Source organism: Microchirus variegatus, assembly GCF_963457635.1.
Source record: "Microchirus variegatus genome assembly, chromosome: 3".
NCBI classification, from domain to species: domain Eukaryota; kingdom Metazoa; phylum Chordata; class Actinopteri; order Pleuronectiformes; family Soleidae; genus Microchirus; species Microchirus variegatus.
The window spans coordinates 22,593,444-22,616,913 of NC_139804.1; the positions used below are offsets into that span (position 1 = coordinate 22,593,444).

The following is a 23,470-nucleotide window of genomic DNA, read 5'->3' on the forward strand; positions in this document are numbered from 1 at the left end:
CTCACCTTTCCCTCATTGCATCTCGTCTGTGATCTACCTATGATGTCATAATGCCAAAAACAATCTTAAAAAAGTAGTATTAGAGAAAGTTATAATGAGCTGCTGTGGATTAGCCACTCACAGATTGCTAAACTACAAGACCACTTCTTAACAGACTACCTGCTGGACAATGGACCAGCAGCCTACATTATTCTCTGCACAGAGGAATTCAGACACTAAGAATAAAAATGATCCATGACATGCAACGGAAGATTAAAGGAGGTTACGAGGAGTCTAGTGACAACATTTTTTCAAAAATTAATTACGGACAGTAAACAGTAAACATTTCATAAACTATCATGAAGTCTTTACATCATTCATCACTTGATTGAACATTAAAACACCAAATGTAACTGTCAGAGCATCATAAGCAAGGTAGATGCCTAAATATTCTGTATGCTTTTTTTAATTTTATAAATAAACAATAATAATGAGGATAAAAAGTCTATCAGTATGCAAGACATTAGTAAGTGTTAATATCAGATGATGTTGAAATGTGTTTTGCAAAGCCTTAACATACGACTTTTACCTGAATTGCCTAATCCTTCGTAAAACCCTTGTTGTGAAGGATGCTTTCTAGTCCACGATGCAGCTGATTAATTACTTGACAAACGATTATAAAGGCTTTTTCCTGCTTAGATTTAAAATCAGTCACTGCTTCCTTTCCTAAAACATTTATGAACTGAATAATAAAGCTTTCCCATGGCCTCCCCTCTTTCAGTTTGCCTTTAACTATTTATTTAAGCGTTAAATACTCTTAATTAAACAACAATTTCTCAAATCTGAAGGCGTCATTATCGGTTTACAACGTCTTATAGGTTATATAAAGTCCTCAAGGTCATAATACAGGGGAAGGAAATTATGGATGTCAGAGGGTATAAGAAATCCCTCACACCCAACCAAATGATACTTATGTTAGTGCAGGACCCTGGTGAGGTAAACACACATACACACACACAAGCACTGTATGTGTGTATGGCGATCAGTATACAGTTATAGCCCAGAAACAAACAGTGATTATAAATGATGGACCTGCTGGAAATGAAATTATGTGCAGAAAAAAAAGACAGGCAATGTGGTCTTACCTTGATATTTTTAGCAGGACGGCCTGCGTGGTCCGTGCAGCGCCTGGTCATCAAGCGTACACAGACTAAACCCATTCATACAAATCACACATGCCTGGGTTTAGAGCAGGCCATATTCCACTCTGCATGGCTTAAGACACAAACACACATACTCAAGCATGCATGTGCCAAATCGTTCCCACACGCACACACACACATATGCTAAGCTTGAGAAACAGACCCTTGCCCCTAATCCAAGACTCCTGGACGCATATTTATAAGACGAGTTACAAATCATCAAGGAGAAAGGTGGACATGATGAAGACTACAGATTATAATGTGTGTGAGAAAGGTTGAGTCCCAGTTTGTCTGTGTCCTGGTCCAACTAACCCATTTACCTGCACCTGCAACTCACTGAGCCAAAGGGCAGCATGCCAGGTAGAGCAGTCAGTGTATTTAGCCTTTATCATGCATGTGAGTGTGTGTGGTGAGAGAGGGATAAGATATTCCAGAGGTGAAAGAGGTTATGTGTACAAACAACACTGCTGTCATTATTAAAGTTGCATTGAATTTAAACACCTGTTCTCGATCACTCACACACAGTCCCATTTTGCCTTGTTATTAGGAGCCAGCCTATGTGTGAGTGTTGAACGTCATTCCAATCAGCATCAGCTGAAGTACTAGGTTAATCCTTACTGTAGCACACATAAATCCACACAAGGAATGCAGAGACACAAACACACAACTGAAAAGGTGAAGGAGGAAAAGAGAGTAAATTATATGCAAGAGAATACTGAGGGCAGTTACTGACCACTCCTGCATGTGCTGGACTCCTGTCAAACCCAAACAGCTGGACACGGAAACTATCACAAGACTCATTTTTGATATGAGGACCTGTAAGGCAATGTGGACAGGGTCATAGGTTTACACTCTCTGTAATCTTTCCATAATAAGCAATCGCTTAAGGGTGCCCTCAAGAGAGCAAACTTGTAAAAGCTGTACACTTTATACATTTTAAATACACAAAGACCAGATTTAAGATTCAAATAGTTTAACCTGATGTTACCTGGTAGTGGTAAATGACAAATATAATGAATTTCCTGCACATACTTTATGGTAAAAGACACAAAATGATACATATACACAACACTTCTAAACTTAAAAAAAACAGTAGTGGGATTCGACACAGACACAGCAGGTATTCCCATTGAGACACTGCAACTGTTTTCTTGTGTTAAATTACTAAATAAAAGAAAAAAACAAACATGTGTGCATGTTCTAGAGTAGACTATGATACTGTTGGAGCTAAAGGGTCCTTGGCACGGCTACAACATTGACAGGTCAAAGTAGAAACATCAATGGTGTAAAATAATCATATTAATGATTTAACCTCCTAAATGTCATAGTTGGTTCACTGCCATGAACTGAGCAGAGCGATCATTAATGCAATTAGTAACACGTGTGCTGTTCCAATCAAACCACGTCAAAATGGCTGCAGTGGGGACCGTATCTATGTTCCCCGCTTTGTATGTGACCGGGGAACATAAGACCCTTTCTCTAACCCTAACCCTAACCCTAACCCTAACCTTTTTCAAAAAAAGGGTCCCATGTTCCCCTGTCACATACAAAGTGGGGAACATAGGACCTTTTTTGGGAAAACGGGGAACATAGGACCCGGGGAACATCGGTACGACCCCGCTGCAGTGCACGAGCCATTAGCGTTAGCATAGGCAGTTAACCTTTTAATATGAACCCGTGTGATGTCAACAGACATTATAACTGCACTTTATGTGGAGAAAATATGATACATACCTTTAGTCATCTTCAGGAAAGTGTCAAGAGTTGGTGGTCGATATAAAATTTGTATTTCTTACATTAAGTGGTCAGAGGTTGTTGCAGCCTCCGCTATCCTGATTGGCTGCCTGAAGCCAGCAGTTAAACTCATTAACGCACCTGTTGCATAATACATTAAACCTGAAAAACAACCAGTTAAATAGTGTATGATAATGTATATTCTATATACTCTATATAACATTTACTTTTTACCTGGTATTAGCACAGTAAATATATTATTGTTATTTTCAACACATTATAAGGTGCATTTTGCTTTTGCAGCTAATTGAAGAGCGGCTGAGTTTCCTGTATCTTACTTAAACACATTTTATTTTTTATCAACAAGCTTAGAACAACAGGAAGATTTGTGGATTATAGTAAATATAATCCATATAGTAAATATAATAATAGCACAAAAATGAAATTTTTGATATACATACTGTATATATATGTATATAATAGCTCAAAAATGTCATGCCATGTTACATATGTATATATATATATATATACACACATACATGTATATACAATTGTTTTCCATAACAAAGGCAATATAAACAGCAGGTAAATGTGAGTGAACTATCAGACTCGGAGGACCCATGGGGGGGGATGAGACAATGCAGGTTTGTGGGTGTGAGGATGATTGATAGTTGAAGTTAATGCAGTCGGCTTAGGATCATCCTCAGGGATTTTTGCTAACATAACATGAGTCTGGGCAGATGTACATTACAAAGACGAGTTACTGAATCTGCAGTCCAGTGACTAAGCCACTTATCAATAAAAGCCAACAAAAAGACCCTGCTCTCCATCCTCCTTCAGCCAGTGATGCTGAATGAACTTTTCTGCATGTCAACAATCACACTGCAGAGAGTGAACAGTAAGTACTTCACTAACAAACCAACTGCTGCGAGGTCAGAGGCTGTCCTTACCTTGGTGGGAGGGCGTGAAAACAGGATGAGTTGAAAAACGTCACTGAAGAATGATTGCAGGCTCAGGAAAGTGCTTAGATTTTCATCCAATGTGCCAACGTGGCTGTTCTGTGTAGAAATGGATGGAACCTTATCCTGCTTTTAACATTCCTATATACCCAATCTGGGGGATACAGACAGAATGTGTGATAAACATGTGGATACAGGAGCAACCCTCTCACACAACGTAGTTGTACAGACACCTATGTCACTTTTCTGATTGACCTTGTGTTATTTGCAGGGCGAGGAAGTTAAGGGGAGATTGTGTTTTGCAGTGAATTGTGTGCGTGTTATTTTAAGACATGTAAATCACTGCAGTTTTGCCTGTGTTCAAAAGATAAGCAGGGTGAAAAGGCTGCAGTAGAATAGCACACAAACTTGAATCTCACGTGGAAACGACAATCAAGACCAATGTTAGGATTTTAACAGTATTTCCCCGTGTATTTACACAGCTCGCTGTGATTGCTGGTGTTAAATCCTCGGCCTGTTTACAATGTTGTCTGAAGTCAAAATTGAAAGAGGTTTTATGATGATGCAATAAAGACACTTTTTAAAACACGACAGTTCAGAATCAGCGCATAAAAGAATAAAATTAATGAGCGAAAGCCTTTGTTCTCTGAAAATAAACACAGATCAAACAAAAGACACAGGAAATCCAGTTAAAAAAGAAATCAAAATCTTTATTATTTTGTCTAGAAGAAGAGGCTGTTTTGAAAGGAGGCATTGGGTAAATGTTGGAGAGGTAAAAGCAGCCGAGGAAAGAGGGCCGAGTCAGAGGTCAGACCAGAGGTCAAGGCTAAAACCTGGATTTCTATGGTTATGCCAGGGCTCCCATTGGATCCCAGGCAGGAAGTACAATGGGCTCTTGTTGCATCACTTCCAGGACCTCAGGGGACAGGAACTTCTTGTCTACCACCACCTCATACACATACTCGGAGAACCAATCATCCGTCATGATCAGGTAGCCTGAAGAAACAGAAAGGAAGCAATTGTTTGTAAAAGATTAGTTTTTTTTCCTGTGATGTTGGTTGCCAAGATTACTGAAAAACTAGATCACCATCTGGTTGTTTTAGAGTTTATTATATAAATATATATAAAAAAGACTGCAGCTGGACATGTTCTTCTTAATCTTTTTTTGTGAGTCTTAAAATGGTGAAACCCGTTCTCTCAGTGTCTTGCTTTTTACAGCAAAGATGCAGATTCATGGCTTTTCCTGTTATATATAGTTAACTATATGCAGCATATACTTTTTGTTCTCTTAATTTACATGGAGCTGGTTTGAGAATTTCTAAGAGAGACGTTCATTTACTATTACTATCAAACTATTTTGGATTTGTGTGTAGATCATCATTAGTTACCCCCATCCAACTGTTCAATGTAAATACTTAATCAGCCAATGCATTCAGTCATGTAGACACGGTCGAGACGACAGTTAAAAACAATTATCGTAATCATCTTTCACTAAAAGGGGTGGAGATGGGAGTGTTGCTAACAATTAAACACAGAAAGCTCAGAAAATAATGTTTGTTTTCATTTCTTTCAGTCCTCACTGAAATCCATTGTTTCAACCAGTGGCAGGATGGAGGACGAGAAGGACCACAGCCCGTCATGGTTCACACTCCCCCCACCCTGCACTTCAGTGCATTCAACACTCCTGCCATCACCTCTGTATACCCACCCTCATAAATCTAAACAATGCCCTTCTCTCCATCTGTTTAAGCGTGTGTGTTAGTATATGTGTAGCGGCCTAATCTAGGTTGTTTCTAACAGTTAACCTTAAACTTTCCCTGATTGATGACATGTCAGGACAAAATAATATTTTTGGATCGGGACTAGGAGAAGAGAATAATGATACATGCATTTTCATTTTGGGATAACCTTCCCTCTTTGGTAGAACTGTGTATTGGCAAGAATCTGGTGATACGATACATATCCCAATACAGGGGTGATGATTCATATATTGGGGTACTTAAAGCAACGTGATATATAGCAATATGTGCAAGTGTGAGTGAATGAGGGTTTGTCTCCATGTCAGCTGGGATTGGCACAGGGGATAAAGCAGTAGACAATGAATGAATGATATGGTATAATGCCATGAGATATGGTAGAAGACAAAGAGAAGTTTGTAGAGTAGAGTATAGCGTGACTTCCTTCTCTTCCTCTTCTCTAATGCCTCTTTTGCTCCATCTCTTTTCATTGTCCCTCCCATCGAGCCAACCTAGCATAGACGTCAGAGTGACCGCAAGAACATGCCACAGCTCCAAACAATGTATTGGAGATGGCGTGTCTGGGTGTCAGTTGTGCATGTGTATTCTTCCAAGTACGCAAATCTCAGGTGGCATGCAGCCTAGATCTCACTGTGATGGCTCCCTTGAAGCCACATGTTGGGTGGCATGGTGTGTGTGTGTGTGTGTATGTATGCGAGTGAATTTGGTTGTCATTATTTGCTTTTAGGGTTAGGCTGACCATCCTGTCTCATCACAGATGGATGTATTGTAAACTAGAGGCATATGGAGCAGCCATATTTCTTTTTCACTGATGGGAAAAGGGTTGCAGACTATTCACAGACACTAGATCTCTCCAACACAGGGGGAACAATGATTTAGCCATGTCACACAGACACACTCACATGCTTTTAGTTTCAAAGCCCGGCTTTTTACAATGAAAAATGTGTGAATTTATTGAATTTGATATGATTGATTTGATTTATTTATTGATTTGGGGACAGAGCTGCAGTAAGAGTTTCAAGTTCACATTGGTGTGAACTTGAAATGTTGAGACTGAAAACAGGCCAAATGATACAAATAAAACAGATGAGAAGCATACTTCAAAACATCCATCCATAATAACAATTATCTGGTATTTATTTTAACAATATACTTTATGTTTTTTGGTATCCATGAGTGTGTCAAATATGTCAAAATAATGTCAAGTCAACTTTGGGATGTCCAGTTGAATAAACAAATAATATCAGATCCTCAGATGTTTGTGTGAAGCTGTGTAAAAGTACGAGCGGTGGAATGAGTGGTCATGAGGACAGCTGTGTGCGGGCTAAAAGATGGAGCAAACAGAAAGTTAAACCTGTCATCGGAGACTCCTTCAGCGTTAGGAGGAATATTTTAAGGCCTCAGGGAGATGTTAAGCAAAACATTATACACATACTCTACTCTCTATCTCTGTATCACAGCTATAGCCACTACTACGACCTTTCCAAAAATAATTTCTGCATCTATTCACCTTTGTTTTTCTTCTTTCTGACCACTCTCCACCTGTGCTGCATCTTTATTTTGGTTACATCTCTCTCATTTACCCATTATTTTGGATTTTTCTCCACTGCAACTATTCCCCCAAAGCTTTTGTCAAAATAGCATAGTCCCTGGAATCCTGAGAGAACTCTTCTTCTCAAAACTCCTTGTTCTCAATAAACTTTATTAATTTGGCAGTGGACAGACTGCGGGCCGAGGCCTTCCCCATCTGCTGGTGTTTATGGAATGGGATACGCGTGAAACTCATTTGATTTGACCGAGGGGTTTTCACATGTTTTCCCAAGTCACAATGGTTTGTGGGTTCAAGCAAATATTGTGAGAATGTGTAAGTCTCTCACTGTGTGCATATGCTGCACTGTGTATGTGTGCATTGCCAGACGATGCATGACTGACCTGAAATGCTCTTGTATAATTTGCAATGGAATGTTGAGACCAGAGATGGAGAGAAGAGGCAGTGAGGGTCAGAGGAGGATGAGAAACAGAGATGAAAGGATAGAGGGAATAACAACAGCAGACAGTAAAGTCTGGAGTACCTGCTGTGCCTTTGAGATAAATCCACACTTGATTGCAATCGGTTTTGCCCTGGTGCATCAAAATGGCTTAAGACTGATTTTTTAATTTGAATTTGTGAGTTTAAAAACATCGTCCTGAACAGGCTGGAACAATAAAAAAATAAGTGACAGGTTCAAAAGTCCCATAGAGTCAACATGCAACATTTTATAGTGATGGATCGTATGTCATGTGTGTTATACAACATTTCTGGCCTGGTCACACAGGTATTTAAAACAAAGTTTTTCAGCAAAAAAACCCACAAAATCGGAATTAATTTATTAGCTTTATAAGGTGATATTATTCACTGTAATTCAAGATGTCTTGACAGTGCTAACCTTTGAGGAAATGGCAAGCCAGAGGATCCAAAATGGAGGAAACCAAACTGACATGTAAAACGTATTGACCCAAGTGAACAATACAGTATAGAGAAAATAGATATAACGCTTTTAAAGTAATTAGACCTGACTTGTGCTGGTATGTTTCTGGCTACAGTGAATTACTCAGTTTATTCAGTAACTATGTTTATTTCACTGGATCCTTGAAAGCTTAGAGACATAAAAGACACAAACATCTCATGTTTGTTTGAGTGAAACAGGACACAGCCAATTAAATGTTCATAAAGCTGCATCACAGGGAGGCTTCATTCTAATCCTGTCCATAATTTAATAAACACAAACGGGAAGTTTGTGTTTTTTTGTCATGAAGAGCACTGTGGTGTGAGTAAAGATATGAATAGTTGGAGAGGCAGGGAGCATTTGCTACAAAACATATTCAAAATAAAGTGGTTAACAGTCCATTTGTTGATAATTTAAGTAAAGTTTAAATCTAAAGAAATAATCCAAACCAAAGCAAAAAACCGAGTGTGTGTTATGCGTTACCTTTGTTCCCACGGTCGTCGCCCCAAGAGTTTTCCACCCTCCACTTCTCATAGCCTTCTTTCTCGTCCTGAGAGACAGACAAAGAAGATGTAGAGATTAAGAGGGAAAAGCAGAGATTCAAAGAAAGAAAGTGTCCCGACAGCTGGGATTACTTACAAGGGGGAAAATTGACAGCAATATGAAAAACCTGCAGCCGATTAAAACAGAGTAAACATGCACCAGGACATTGATGCAACACGCCTGTAGGACATTCTGATTGAGTTCACTCCTCCTGGTTTTCTTGTGAATGATTCATTTGCATGAATACATTGCATGTTTGAGTGAGCATACCTTGTCTGTGACAGCAGTGAGGATCATAGCATGGGTCATCAGAGAGTCTCCGTATATCAGCCGCTCTGCCTTTGATAAGTTCTTTACCGAAACTCCAAACACAAGTTCATGGTTGAACCTGGATCGAGACATACACACACAAACTTAACACATCACGATACATTCCCTGCTGTAGCTGCTCATCTTTGATGCCAGTCACATATTTCTCTAATGACAAAATATGTCTCGATTTAATTTTGTCGCCATAAAAGGGCCAAAAGGCCTCCAGAAGCCCAGGATAAAGTCAGCTTACAATATGCCTTTCTTTTGCAGACTGTAGACTAATCTAGTCTAAACCTCAGCCTAATTTCGAAAATAATCTCCTCGCAGAAGAAAATATAAGACATGGCACAAACCGAAATGTGATACAAAGGTTTCTGAAAAAAATGGGACAGTTCACTGACTTATTGAACCTTTATCCAACATATAAAAGTACAAATAAATTCTTGGTTTACTTTTTATACTTACACATTCAAGTCATTAATGCCCAGCTTGCTGTGGAAATGTTTCCCAACATCACAACCAAACCATACAGCCTAGAAGAAAAAAAAAAGGCACGTTCAAATTAATACAAGGGCACATGCTCGGTTTCACACACTTTGTGTCCACATTATTTCAGTGTTGTCCTCACCTCTCCCTCCTTAATGGAATCTGCTGCAGCTTTTTTAAGTAGCTGGATTGGCTGGTTGTTGTACAGAGTTTTGCGGCCTTCAACCATGTTTGAGAGGAACTCGACACTGTACAGCTTCCCAAAAGAGTTCTGGGGACGAGGGTCATTCACAAGGCAGACCTGGGGGCAGGAAGCTATGGATTAGAAGCTGAGATTTGTTGCGTTACTGGGAGCAAACATTACAAACATCCAGTGTGTAACATTTAGGAGTTTATCAGAAATTGAATATACTCAATATACTACTCATAATTATTTTTGTAAAAGTGCATAATCACTATGAATCATTTGGTTTTTGTAGCCAATTAGGTACACTAAAATTAAATTTTCAAAGGTCTTAAAAGACCCATCCTTTGTCACTGTTTTTCTTTAGCAGCTCAGAACAGACCACTGTAGTTCTCTGACCAGCTTGGGAAAGGTAGAATAAAAACAGCCCTCCATTTGTTGCAAACAGCAGTCTTGCCACCGATTCATACACACTGGTCCTTTAGGGATCCACATACTTTGTCCTGAATGTTGAACAAGGGCTTCACATGCTCCTTGTAAAACTCCTGCGGGGTGAGTGCTCCCATGCGGTGGAAGTTCTTGTCCTTGTCCCTGTACTCCCAACTGATGGTCTCGGGAGGGCTGCCTAGACAAACAGTGACTACCCGGAACACCTGCAACATAATTCACAGTCTGAACATCAATGTCTTCACAAAATTATAATCAAACATTGCAAATCTGGCAAAACATGTCAATAAATACCCAGCTTGTGTTTTTTATTCTACGACAGCAAACATTTGGATCAAAAGCTTAATTTTTTTTTTTTTTTTAGACTGAATCAACAATCCACAGAATCTCTACTTAACTACAAGCAGATGTGGTGCCTGACAAGAGCAGGAAACATTTAATTATGCAACAGCCCTCTTTTACCAATAGAGGTACATTATTAACTGTTGCACAACTGTTGATAATAACCAGATAATGCATAAATAGAACACTTCAACAATGGCAAAAAAATAGTACTGTGTAATACATGTCAATATCTGTCAGTCTGCTCCAGAGCAGCTGTGGGTACAGACGTAGCTTACCACCACCTGTGAGAATGTGTAGGAATGAATAATAAATTCTGTACGCGCTTTGAAAAGCACTATATAAATGTAATAAATAATAATAATAATTGTGATTTACTCACTCGCTATCAGAACCTACAGTGTTACTGAGAGTGTTAGAGCAAATGCATGAAGTACAAACTATGGGCAGAGCTGTTGCTGCTCAGCCAGGAAATCAGTGTGCACGAGTACTACACTCCACAGATACTCCACAGCACCAGTGTGGTCTTGCTTATTTCTATTGCTTTGCTGTATTTGATTTGTCTGTACTGCTACGACAGTGTACTGAAGCTTTTTTTTTTTTTTTACATACAATATATGAAAAACACACGTGTTATTTACTGCTTGTACACCATTACAGACAACTGAACAGAAACAGTTGTCTTGAGAGTTTGTTAATCCAATTTACAGTTATATTCTTGATGCTTGTTCATCTAAGCCTTCCAACTCCTCATAAACCCTATATACTCCTTTAATGTGTCCCTTTTTTCTCCCTCTCTACATTTCTTTGGTGCTATCCATCTTTTTCCATATGCCATTTCCCCCCATTGCACCCCACACCCTTTTCCCTTCCCTCCATGTGTGTCTTCCTCGGGCGCTAAAGCTCAGACTGAGTTCCTGTGGGCTCAACTGGGTTATTTGGAGAGGGCCATCTGTCAATCTGGCCTTCGGAATTATGATATAGTCATCTCAGGAATTTCCCTATTTTGTTATTAAGCTCCTCTGTTTTTATCTCCTTACCCAGCAGTGCCTTTTCCTTAGAAATGTGAAAAGAGTACACGTAAAACAAAATACTGATATGAACATCCCTATTCACTGCTGAAATACATCATTCCTTTACATAAGTATAGGTCATCCAACAAGGATACAGTTGTAAAATAAATCTGCAGGGAGAATTTTCAGTTTATAGATGTGCATTTGTGGATGAACGAAGATACTGTGTCACAAATAACACATTTCCATTGGACATATACAATGTTTTCATTGACAACTTCCACTGATATCCAGATCCAAGTAAATACAGAGCTGATGGGGGAATTATATTTTGCTGTGCCTGGAGAAATTTAGCAGCCATGGCAGTGCATTAAGATGACATTCTTGCTTTTGAGTTAGTCGACACTAAGCCCACGACTTTCACCTCAAACACATCCCAACACATGCTCGCACCAAAATGCATAAATTCAAGCCTGGCTTACGCAAACAAATGCTCCCTCCTTCCTCACATAAATGCCCAAAAGAGTACACAGACGTATGCAAAAATACACATATAAGCCGAGTCAACAAAGGCATCTTTTCACCCACCTCTAAATTTTCCACTGTTTAGACTATTCCAAGTTTAAAATGGCGTGCCAAGGTGTCCATCCATCTGATCTATGTTTGCTCAGATGCCCTCAGAACCTTCCTGTGAAATCTCTGCTACACCTTAGCCCCCGCCTTTCTCTCACCATTCCCCATTTTTGTCTCTTTCTCCCAAAAACAAGGTTGCTCTGGTAAAACTTTCCACTCACTTTACATTCTCCTTTACAGATGTCGTGAGGGACACAAATGTAAGCTTATTGAGCGAATACATGGATTTGCCATATTTAGAGTCTACGATTGAAAGCTGTAAACATTCAATGCTCAAATTTCTTAAATTTTTACTAAGCAGGGTTTTCCCTATGATCCTCGTCCTTGCCACACTTTCAATAAACGGCTACTCTAGATCTCTAGATGTTCCCAGGCCAGATGAGATCTATAATCAGTTCAGTGGGTTACTTTTAAGTCTACTTTTGGGTCACTTCCAAATGAGATCCATGACAACATTGCCAATAAAGACATAATAAAGGTTCTGATTGTCAACCAGGTGATGCTAGATTGATAAACTTCATTTACTTTGTCAGTCACTAAAGGGAATTTCAAACTTTTGTCTAGAAGCTGGACTGATGAGCATCGGCAAATGCCCCCATGCAAACAGTTTGGATAATAAGGTTTTGATTAAACGTCTATGTTTTGTAAACATCCAACACATATGGTCACTGTTAAATTCTAACAATTGTGCAAAGAAATTCACAGAGTAGACAACTGGCAGAAGGAACCTTTGAGCCCCTGACAATGACACATGCACAGGAACCCACCCACATCGCACAACAACACACGTAAGCTAACAACTAACAGCTAAAGACAGAAAGTAAGTCTTAGCACCAAGAAACAAAGCCACACATGGCATTTCTGATCTCATGATGCAACGGAGCATGGGAGGGCTACGGTTATGGCGTAAGGGATACCATCTGTGTGCATTTTACGTGTGAACCTTTATTGGTGTGCCAGTGAGAGTTGACTTGTCAATGTCAGCAAGGGTAGAGGAGGAGCGACACAGACCAGATACAACATGAAAGAGAAAAACAGGCTTTGAAACCAACATTAATCCTCTACACCTCAATAATGTAGTGCATGGACGCTAAAAGCTCTGCCCATTCTTGCTACAGGTGGATTAAAAATGGGTTAAAGATTACATTGCCAAGGTTTTAAGGCACACAATCTGCTCGGCTTTAATGAATGTTCTTGGCAGTGTTGACAAAAAGAATAGATTCTTGACACGCAAAGAGATTCTGTGAAAACAAGGTACAGTAAGTGGAAGAAGAGACGTTGACCTCGGCTGCTTGTCATGGGAGTATTTATGGGGCTGATGTGATAGAGACCAGGGCTCAATCACAGCCACCACATAGGAAGGGTGGACAGCATCACCTCCTCGCAAACCAAAGTAGGACTGACAACAGATATGCACTCATAGATTCAAAAGCATGAGAACAAGTAGAAGAAACATTCATGTCCTACTTGTAAGACACCAGGAGAACCAACAACATAAGCCTATAAAACACACATGGACAGCATGATGGCATGTCCATCAACACAGTTTTGGACAGAAGGACCTGTACACATGGACAGGCACAATGGTCTGAACAAACAACTCCTACAGTGGACTGCTAGAAAAACAATAAACACCACAATACAACCATGCACTGCAATAATCCAAGATTAATGGTTATATTCCTAAAAGAACATTCCTTTCATACTTTCATTTATGTTACAGAGCATGATCTAATTAAGTCTACTGCTGTGAAAGCTCCTTTGGGATATTATAATTTGGTTATTTAAGACATACACATACAGTATCTACATAATGTGACTAAGCTCTGTATACTGCTCATCTTCATTTGATTATACTTGTAATTATTTAAGTTGAGGCATTGTTCACATGATCACGTCTTATTCAGACATTTGTTTTAATCTGTTTAATGATGCAATATTGCTTATCATGCACTCCTGTTAAACAGTTAATGTTTATAGTCAATGTCACACTTCAATATACACGATCATTTTAGCATATTTGTCTTTTAATTATTCATTTGATTTTATGATTGTTTATTACACACTACTGTACTTTGTACTTAAAATATGATGAAATACTGCCTACATTCTTCTTCTTGATATTTTAGACTTATAAATTGGACAAAAGTAGAGTAACATTAGCGATACTGTATGCAGTTGCTTTCATATTTAGCAACCATTATATCGGTATTAGATAAATAAAATTATGCATATTTGACAAAGTCAATCGGTCCAAAATTAAAGAAAACATTACCTAAGTTTAAGAAGCCATGACAAACAAATAAAGCGAGTGACTAGTCGCTCATAGATGATCATTTTTACTTTTACTGACAACACGACAATTAATGTGACACGTTCAATCAGTCGAGAACGTTATCTTAACATTAACACTGCACAACCACAATGAGTCAACTTGTCCTAATTTGTCTGACAACAGGTTTTAATAGCTATCAAGTAAATACAACCAAAAGCAATAAAGAGTTAAAGAAAATATTGAGTACTTAATTCTTATTTTCATTTATGATTTTTATGGCTTGGATTTGAAAAAAATAATTAAAAACAGCAATAAAGTAGTTTATTCTATCAATGCAGTTTATTATCTATGTTAGTTAACATGTAACTTTCTACCGAGGGTGGTTGTCCCATTGCAAATGATGTCAAACGTGTTTGCAACAGTCTCCTTGAACAATGTGAATCTCATTAACGCGGGTCGTTCTTTTGACATGACTGAATCCTCCATTACCGGCGGTCCGTGACAGAATGGTGTTTCACAAAACAAACCACTTCCAGGTGGACAAACAAACACAACCCTCCACCTCCTGCCATGTCATGCAGTGCAGCGGGAGCCATCTTTGCTGTTGCACAACACACGTTTGTGCGTGTGCGGCATCCACAGAGGCAACTGTGTGATACAGGCGACTGTTTAAATAAGCAACCAGCCAGCAGCACAATACAACCAAACAGCTGAAAACAAAGGCTGCTTAACCAGGCCTGTGAGCAGTGTGGAGTGATATCAATAGAAGGCTGATTGACTGACTGGCCTGTCATTCAATATGTCTACACACACAGGCAAGCATGCACAAGGCTGAAATAAAGGCTCCTGTGAATACACACCAATGCAGTTCAGACCATTCAAACACCGCATGTACGCAGTGAATCTGACTTGAGCTGTGATTTCCAGGACTCCTGACTCCACTCAGAGGTGCTCACTGACTGCAGTGGGATTCTGAGATTGGAAGAGAGGACTTGTACTTTTCTTTTTTTTTTTTTCCCTCATGTTGTAAGATTTTTTTGTGCTATATACACCATGTTAATTCTTAATCTTTACATAAAAACAGAGAATCATGATCTGCTTCAACTCTCAACCAGGTCAGTCAGAAAAAAAAAACAAAAGGAGGTTCCATGTGTGGTTCACAGGAGTGAATCAGTGTTTAAATGGAGGTCATCACATGTGTGGTATCTGAGGCAATTTGCAGGTGATTTTATTTGCTGCTTTGTTGTGCAGAAGTGACTCATAAATAGTTGAACTAAGCAGTGAATGCTGTCTAGAGAATGCGTTGCCAACAGTGTACGTCATGTCATGTGTTCACAAGCAAACGGCAGGTATTGCAGGGTCTGTAAGCCTCAAACGACTCAAATTATAATAAAGAGGTAAAGGTTGCAGAGCCTGAATGACTGGTTTATCAAACATTATTTTTAATCTATATGCACATTTGTCACTCCACTCACTGTGTTGAATTGAAAGGTTGTGGCATGTAAACCTGCAGACTAATGCCCAGTTTATAGGAAAACGTAATACCCCCTTACTTGTTGAGCCTCATTAGCATTAACATAGTGCAAGGTTTAGCCTGATTTCACCACACAGTAATGGTTTTAGCTCATCACTCTAATGCTATTCTGTAATGGTTGGACATCAACTATTGTCTACTAGCCCCCTCTTCTGGTACAAATTGAACAATGTAAGATAGTAAAACTGCTGAATAAAAAAAGTCAAAACTATACAAAATAAGGTCTGTTACGTACATCTAAAATGAATGAAAATAAGGCCAATGAGATCGGAAACAGAAGGAAAAAAAGTGGTATTTTCATGATCAAGGAAACAACACAAGTAATTATGTGGTTATTTGCTTTCGAGTGGAATGACTCTGAAGAGTAAAAAGAGAAAAATATATAATTATGATGAACATTCATCTGTTAAATGTTTACTCCATTATGGCACAGAGCCAACCACCAATCAATCAGTGAATAAAGTATGATTTATTCTGTTCATATTAACTTAAAACAGTAAGACCGAGTCCTGAGTGCTTCCTGACTTTGTCAATGAAACTTCCGTGTCAGGAAATTTCAGCGCTGCAACCTCTGCCCCAATTTCTAGCTGAGTCACTGGAAAGTACTAACCCTAGAGTGGGGGTCACCAACCTTTTTTCCTCTTAGAGCTACTTTGACAAAATGAGTATGGCAGAGCTACTATTTTTTTCACCTTGTTTTATGCTTATTTCAACCCAAACAAACTCAAAAAGTTTGTTTTGCATGGATTTTTTGATAAAATATTGATGTCCACAACTCACATTTTGCAATAAACATGACAAAAACAGTATCCATTACAGCTCCATGTGCATTTTGTATTTCTGTATGCATTTCTTTCAAGTATATCTCACACACTATTGAACTAAAATATTAATTCTGTCAAAGCAGAATGCATTCACAAATATGCCAACATTTTGCTATTATCTGCCCATATGTCACTGTGTCACTTCATAAGAGTACCCATAGGTACAGCTGTATGCATGATGTATACTGGGTATTTCCATTGAGTGACATGACTGACACTGCATTGAGTCAATGAGAGAGGTGTCCACTGAAGTGTCATTTAAATGTCCACTACTTGGAAAGGGACTGGGAGATACTGGTAGCTCGCGAGATACTCGTTGGAGACCCCTGCCCGAGAGTAATGACTTGTGTGGCACCTGCACTGTGCTGTATGTCTTGAACTTAGGTTAGTTCTTTGTTCCTTCAGTTAAAAAAAAGGATAAAATGTTCCTAAAATGGTCCCTTATTAAACATATTTTTTTGAAAACATCCTTGTGCATCTCACCTCCTCAATCATGGTGTCCATAGCCTCAGAAAGTTCAGTTTTAGTAGCATCACTTGCCACCATGTTCCTCAGTCTAAGGCAGTATTCTCTCAGCTGTAACACACAGGGAGACAAAAAACAATCAGTGCTGACTCAAAGAAACATTATGTAAATATGATTGAATGATTGTCCGACAGAGTTTGTGTGTGTGTAAAGGTACCTTATGATTCAGAATGTCGTTCATTCTGCGTGAGGCCTCTGAGCTGTGCGACTCTGGAAAGCATTTCTTTGGGATGACGCCATACTTTTCTGAAGAAGGTACAGTATAAAACATTGTACAACAACTGTAATTATTATTTATAATAGAATAGAGTGAAATTGAAGATACTTTATTGTTCTTAGGTCTATTAGGTCACATAATTTTGTATTTTATTTGTTTTATTTATCTCAGATGTACAACACTTTGTTTCAGCTGTTGTTGTTTTGAAAGTGCGCTATAAATAATGTTGGATTGGATTGGATACTTAATTGTAATTATGCAAGGCCACTAAATTAGAAGTGGTTCTTCTGACAACAGCACAATACACCAACTTAATCTAACTTAAGACACAAACCAACACATTTTTTATGGTTAGTCAATATTTAAACTATCAATGCATTATGTGTCATGATAAAAAAAAACTAACCAATGAGGTTGACCAGCATGTCCCACTGTCCTCCATCATTGGTTGGATTGGAGAGCAGGAACTGGACTAGACGTCCATCTACTGGCTCTTTCCTCTGTGCTGTATCAACACAGGCTTGGAGGAAGTAGTAGCAACGCTCAATCTGTAGAAAAGAGAACAGAAAGAAATGTATTTACAAGGGTCTTTGAATGCATTGCTTGCTTTTACCGTTAGTTCTGTGAACCTTACATTACTTCCACTAACTCTCATTAGCTGGAGTTTAGAACACACAAATATTGTACAAATAATGCCATCAAATATTGGAGTTTGGAAGAAATGCCCATCACTAATATAAATTAAATCAGATATGTGGTTTTGAACATGTTGCCTAGCCCTACCCTGATGTAATGTAATACAAGGGTGGCAGGATATTCATAGAGTTCTATACCATCTCTTCTTTATTTAGAACTAATGCTATAGTTTCTGTCTCAACATGTGTGAGAAAATGACAAGAGATCAGAGAGAGAGAAAAAGAGACAGGGAGAGATTAAAACAGTCAATGTAACTGTGACGCTGACCCAGGGAAGAACATTGGCCACATTTATCAAAAAAGGGCTTTAGATGGACTGCAACACAATTACCAATGCACAGACACGGCTTGGCTTCTTGACTACAAAACAACATCCATTTATCAAAATGTTATAATACTCAAGAAAGTAAAGAAACATAAAGAAACACCCGAGTATACCTTTCACACAACACCAAAACACAAGGCATAATAACACATTTAGAAAACAAATGTACATCGTGTCTACGTCTCACCTTGTCCCAGAAAAAGAGATACGACTGACTGAACTCAAACTCCTCTATGTTAAACTTCTTCATGAAAGGAAGTCGCATAACATTGAGGCATGAGAAGATCCAACATCTCCCTAAGTGAAAAAAGACACATGCATTTTTAGTGAATCATACATGATCTCTCTGTAAAAGCAACATTAGCTTTCAATGTGGTTCAAGCGCAAACTTAATTTAGTCACTGGCATTTCTGAAAGGCTAGACTGATTGTTCATTATATTCCTTCACTGAACAGCAGGGTTGTGCCTGACAAGCAACTTTTAGAGCTATATCTGATTTGTTGGTTTAACAATGACTGTGTAATTATTGCAGCAAAGCTAACAAATGTACATGCATGTCCTCCAAAACATGCTTCTGGTTTTCAGATTGGTGTAGAAAGTATGTGGAAGGATAAATATTTTCATTCGTTATAATAATTGAATCTTGATTTTGAAGTTTGCTTGGGCAACTCTGGTCTATTAATACAAAAAAATACCCCAAACCTTTGAAGACGACACACTCAACCATCACGCAACATTCAGTGGTTTCAGACCAACGGACACATTTTATTCATCTACTTCATTGTAACTTGATGTAAATAAAGTTATAGCTGGTTAAGTTACAGCTGCAGCAACCAAATATGACAAAGAAATATGAGAATAAAAGTGTGTCAGAGTGCATTTCAATTGACAGCAATTTATTCCATGTCAGCATTTTAACGAACAAAACAGAGGCTACAAACCTATTGGGGGTAGCCGATATTTTTTTTGCTAATAACGATAATTTAGTTGTTAATGGTCTGTTATAAGTCGTGAATTGTTATCATATAAATGGATAATAAATAAATATTAAAACAATTCAAAGACTTCGATGCAGGGGCTGATGATACAAAAAACGTATGTCAATGTGACGCTATTGGACGCTCACAGATATTAAACTAACCACAGACATGCCTCATTGTTAAACAAATGTCTTACTGTGGAAGGTGAATGTAGTTGTTCTACTTCAAGTCTCACCTGAGTTTTTCTGGTTGGTGACGGGCTTGCCCTCTGTGGGGATAGAATGCTGGAAGATGTGCACAGTATCCTGGACAGTCTGTCTGTGCAGACAAACCTCTAATGGGTCAATGCAGGTTGAAACGTTCTGTGCCAACAGATAACGTGGCTCAGCCTGCAGCCGCTTGATGAAGGATGCTACCTTCTCCTGACTCAAACCTGGATGATAAAGCAGAGTGAATTAGAGAGAGAATGATGAAATGAAGAAGAAAACATTATGAGAGAATAGCAGAACAACTGTTAAAGGAATGGATGCAAGCACAAATAAAGTCAGCTTGAAATAGGAGACACTGATAGCTAGACAGTCTGACAGATGTCTATACATTAGAGGAAGAATTTCCTCTGTCCCAATTCCCATGATACATCTGTGCACTTTAGACACACTTTCCACTAAGATCTGATTTATAAGCAATTGTGCACTTAGAATATGTAACAATAAGGCTGCAAAAACCGGATCAATAGTCATAAAGTAACAGCACATCCTTTATCAAAGACTTTGTCTTTATGGTGCTGCATAACCTTTTTCCACAACCCATACACAGAATAACAATAATAATCATTTTATTTATAGGCACCTTTCAGCACTCAAGGATACTGAGCAATTAATAAAAAAGTATAAACAATACAAACCATAAGAAATACACAATACACAATTAAACCGGTTACATTGCAATTGAGCAGTCAACAGATGGGTTTTGAGGGTGGAAGAAGAAGAGTGGAAGTTAATTGATATTTCATAGTGCGGGTGGTAAGTTCCACAGCCAGGGAGCAGAGCAACTGAATGCTTTTAATGTTCCGTAGATGAAAGTATGCAGACGGAAAGGTGAATAGTCTACAAACTGTTATAACTCAATTATCATTCACCTCCCAGTTGAGACTGACAGACTTGAGAAAGACAAAAGTTGACAGCATGGATGAGAGAGGGATTAAACTCACAGAGACTTGGACAGACTCAAATTGACACTGGAGTGAGGTCTGAAATTTTGACAGAAAACACTGAAGCACAATTAAACAGAGAGGGGCACGGGACATTGCCTAGTCATGCATGCTGCAAAGAGTTCGACCCTTTGCTTGAGGGAGCTGCACTTATGTAATTATCCATTGAAACAAAACTTAAATACATTGACAGCTAGAGGGTCAAATTTCATTATCATCATAGGTGTATATAAAACAAGTTGCATTGCATTCTGTGAGGGATTTTATGATACTGAGGAGAACAGAAAGATAATGAATACGAGACTATAAAATTGAGCTGTTCAGTCAAACTAAACGCAACACATGACAGGTGTGTTTAAGAGCAGGTCGCATACAATCTGAGCATAGATAAACGGGCAGTTAGTAATTTGGTCTTTTGACTTGGAAATGTACACGCCTAGTTAAACAACTGGCTTTATTACGCTTGTCACTGGTCCATATGCAAAGTGCTGAACGGTTAGCATGAACCCTAGACACATGACACATTGACATCATAACTGTAAATGCTCTGCATTGCTCATGTTGAATTAAACAGATATTTGTGTTATTTGACAAACTTAGATTTAAGACTCACATTTAATGGCTCGTTCAAATATTAAAAATCACACTGAAGTTATTTCATAAAATACCATTCTTTTGTTGGTTGTGTTGACGTCTAAATACTAGCTTCAATTAAGCCTGAAATGTATTCAGAAATATTCATCCTTGCTATATTGATAATTGGTGACATTAAAACTTGAGGTTCAATGAATTGAAACCGAAAACAAAAAACATCCCTGCCACCTGACTTCGCTGGTCAAAGGTTAGTAGAAGCCATTACGACGACATTCACCAAATTATGAGTTTAAACTGGGCGAAAACTCCACTTCAATTAATGGATTTAAATGCCACTTTAAATAGTTTGACAGCATCTGAAACCTTCCACTCCATTGATGACTAGCTTTTATCTGCACATGCTAACACTCCCTGTTCCTAATGCAGACTTTAGGCTTTACATTGAACGGTCGCGTTGTGATTCCTGCCTTTGTCTACAGTTTATATGTCGGAGACTTTTTGACAGATGATCGGGATGAATTGAGCGGATGAGCAGAAACGATAACAACGGCAAAGTCATGCTAGCACATGCTAACGCAGTGCATGCTAACTTAGCCAGATAGCTACCCTCAGTTGTCACCCTCTTCCTGTCAAATACACACAGGGCTCAGGCTGCCGGCGACTCAGAACACCGAGACTGAAATATGAGAAAGAGACTTGCAGCTTACCAGTGTCCATGTTCTCGAGGAATGCGAGGAGCGTTGCCTGTTTTGCTGGAAAGTCACCGGCTCTTTGTTTATCTCATTCACAGAGAGTCAGTGAGGAGGATCAGGGGGTGCGCTCGTTTATACACTCGCGGTCAGACTTTTGACGTGGCGGCAGGGCGGAGTTCGTCTTCTATGAATATGCCCACCCAAAACCTATTCCCACAAACCAATATAGCAGAATGACAGCAGCAACTGTCCTCAGGATTAGGCAGCGTTTATAGAAACATTTGGATTTCTTAACCCTCACATACCGGGGGTCAATTTGACCGCATTCAAACTTTTCTTTGCTTCATATTTAATGACTTTTCAATGTGAACAACTGGGTAGTCAGTGTGTTGTTTTGTATGATATTGAAGTAAAAAAAAAATAAAGAAAAAAAAGCAATTTTATGACCTTATCTCTAAACCTAACATAACCATTCTATAAAAATCAGCATTTGAGCTACTTATTCTATGCAGTTTTGTAATAAAGTACCAACAACGGATACAAAGTACAAGATAAAAGTACAAAATACAAAGATAAAAGTACAAGTATCTTACCAAAAAGGGACTTCTTTGGTAGCAGTAGAAGTTTATAATATTGCTTAAGTAAAAGCCTTAAAGTATAACATTTACTGTACTTAAGTACTAAAAAGTAATTTTCTGATATAAAATGTACTTATATAAAGTAATTAAAACAATAAAAAGATATTTTTATTAATTTGTTTTAGTAGTTCTGGATGTATAAGTGTGGTAGTCGACAAAGAAACCTAAACTAATTTTAATGATAATCATTTTCTTGATGTTTAAATTAAAAGGATATTTAAATATTTATATATAAAGTTGATTTAGTAGAGGTAGATCGTAACTGATTACTACTTATTCATTTATGATAATTGTGATAAGTGCACTTAAATGTATTTTTATCATTTTCTGACCTTTTGTGGACCCAAGATCAGTTGTTTTTATGCATGCATACATTTGTAAGGCGTCCAATGTGAAAAGCACACACAAGGCATATTTTGTTTGCTATTCTGGCATGAAAAGTAATCATTGGTCAAGGTTAAATATAGGCCACGTGCCCTATATTTAACCTTGACCAACACGGCCATACAGTGCACATATTATGTGCACTGTATGGCCGTGTTAAATAGGAACATTATGAAGCTTCATTAGATGAGTGTGCCAGGTATTTCATGGTATTTCAAGATATTTGCTTATGTTATATGTGTACTAAATGCCTGCCTTTTCAGTTCAAGCGAATGTACACTTTTCCACGCTTTTGCAACGTCATATAAGCTGTAGGGTTTAAACCACAACTCGCTGAGCCAACCAATATATCGTGGAAAACAGATAAACTGGTTAGATAATGTAGGATTTAGTTATTTTCTTCCTTCTTTCTAAGTTTGTATTCCCTCACATGGAGTTATTGATTTCCTGTTGAGTGTGTGTGTGTGTGTGTGTGTGTGTGTGTGTGTGTGTGTGTGTGT

The 23,470-nt window shown here is 38.4% G+C and overlaps 1 protein-coding gene across 1 annotated transcript; it reads right to left on the reverse strand.

The window, feature by feature from the left end:
- Window positions 1–4,614: 4,614 nt before the first annotated feature.
- Window positions 4,615–22,086, reverse strand: blmh (bleomycin hydrolase). The gene is made up of 12 exons (XM_083886799.1): window positions 21,964–22,086; window positions 19,688–19,885; window positions 18,660–18,769; window positions 17,859–18,000; window positions 17,393–17,481; window positions 17,194–17,286; window positions 10,140–10,295; window positions 9,601–9,759; window positions 9,438–9,505; window positions 8,931–9,048; window positions 8,601–8,667; window positions 4,615–4,870 (listed from the first exon to the last, which is right to left on the reverse strand). Exons 1-12 carry the CDS (start codon window positions 21,971–21,973, stop codon window positions 4,722–4,724), a joined length of 1,359 nt encoding a protein of 452 aa, XP_083742925.1. The 5' UTR covers window positions 21,974–22,086; the 3' UTR covers window positions 4,615–4,721.
- Between the last annotated feature and the right edge of the window lie 1,384 nt (window positions 22,087–23,470).

Bases quoted from the DNA above. Each gene is read 5' to 3' on its own strand.
- blmh (XM_083886799.1), bottom strand. The intron at 18,001-18,659 runs GTGAGACGTAGA...TCTTTTCTACAG, and splicing joins ATCTCTTTTTCTGGGACAAG to ATTGAGCGTTGCTACTACTT. The intron at 17,287-17,392 runs GTACCTTTACAC...TGTGTGTTACAG, and splicing joins ACGACATTCTGAATCATAAG to CTGAGAGAATACTGCCTTAG.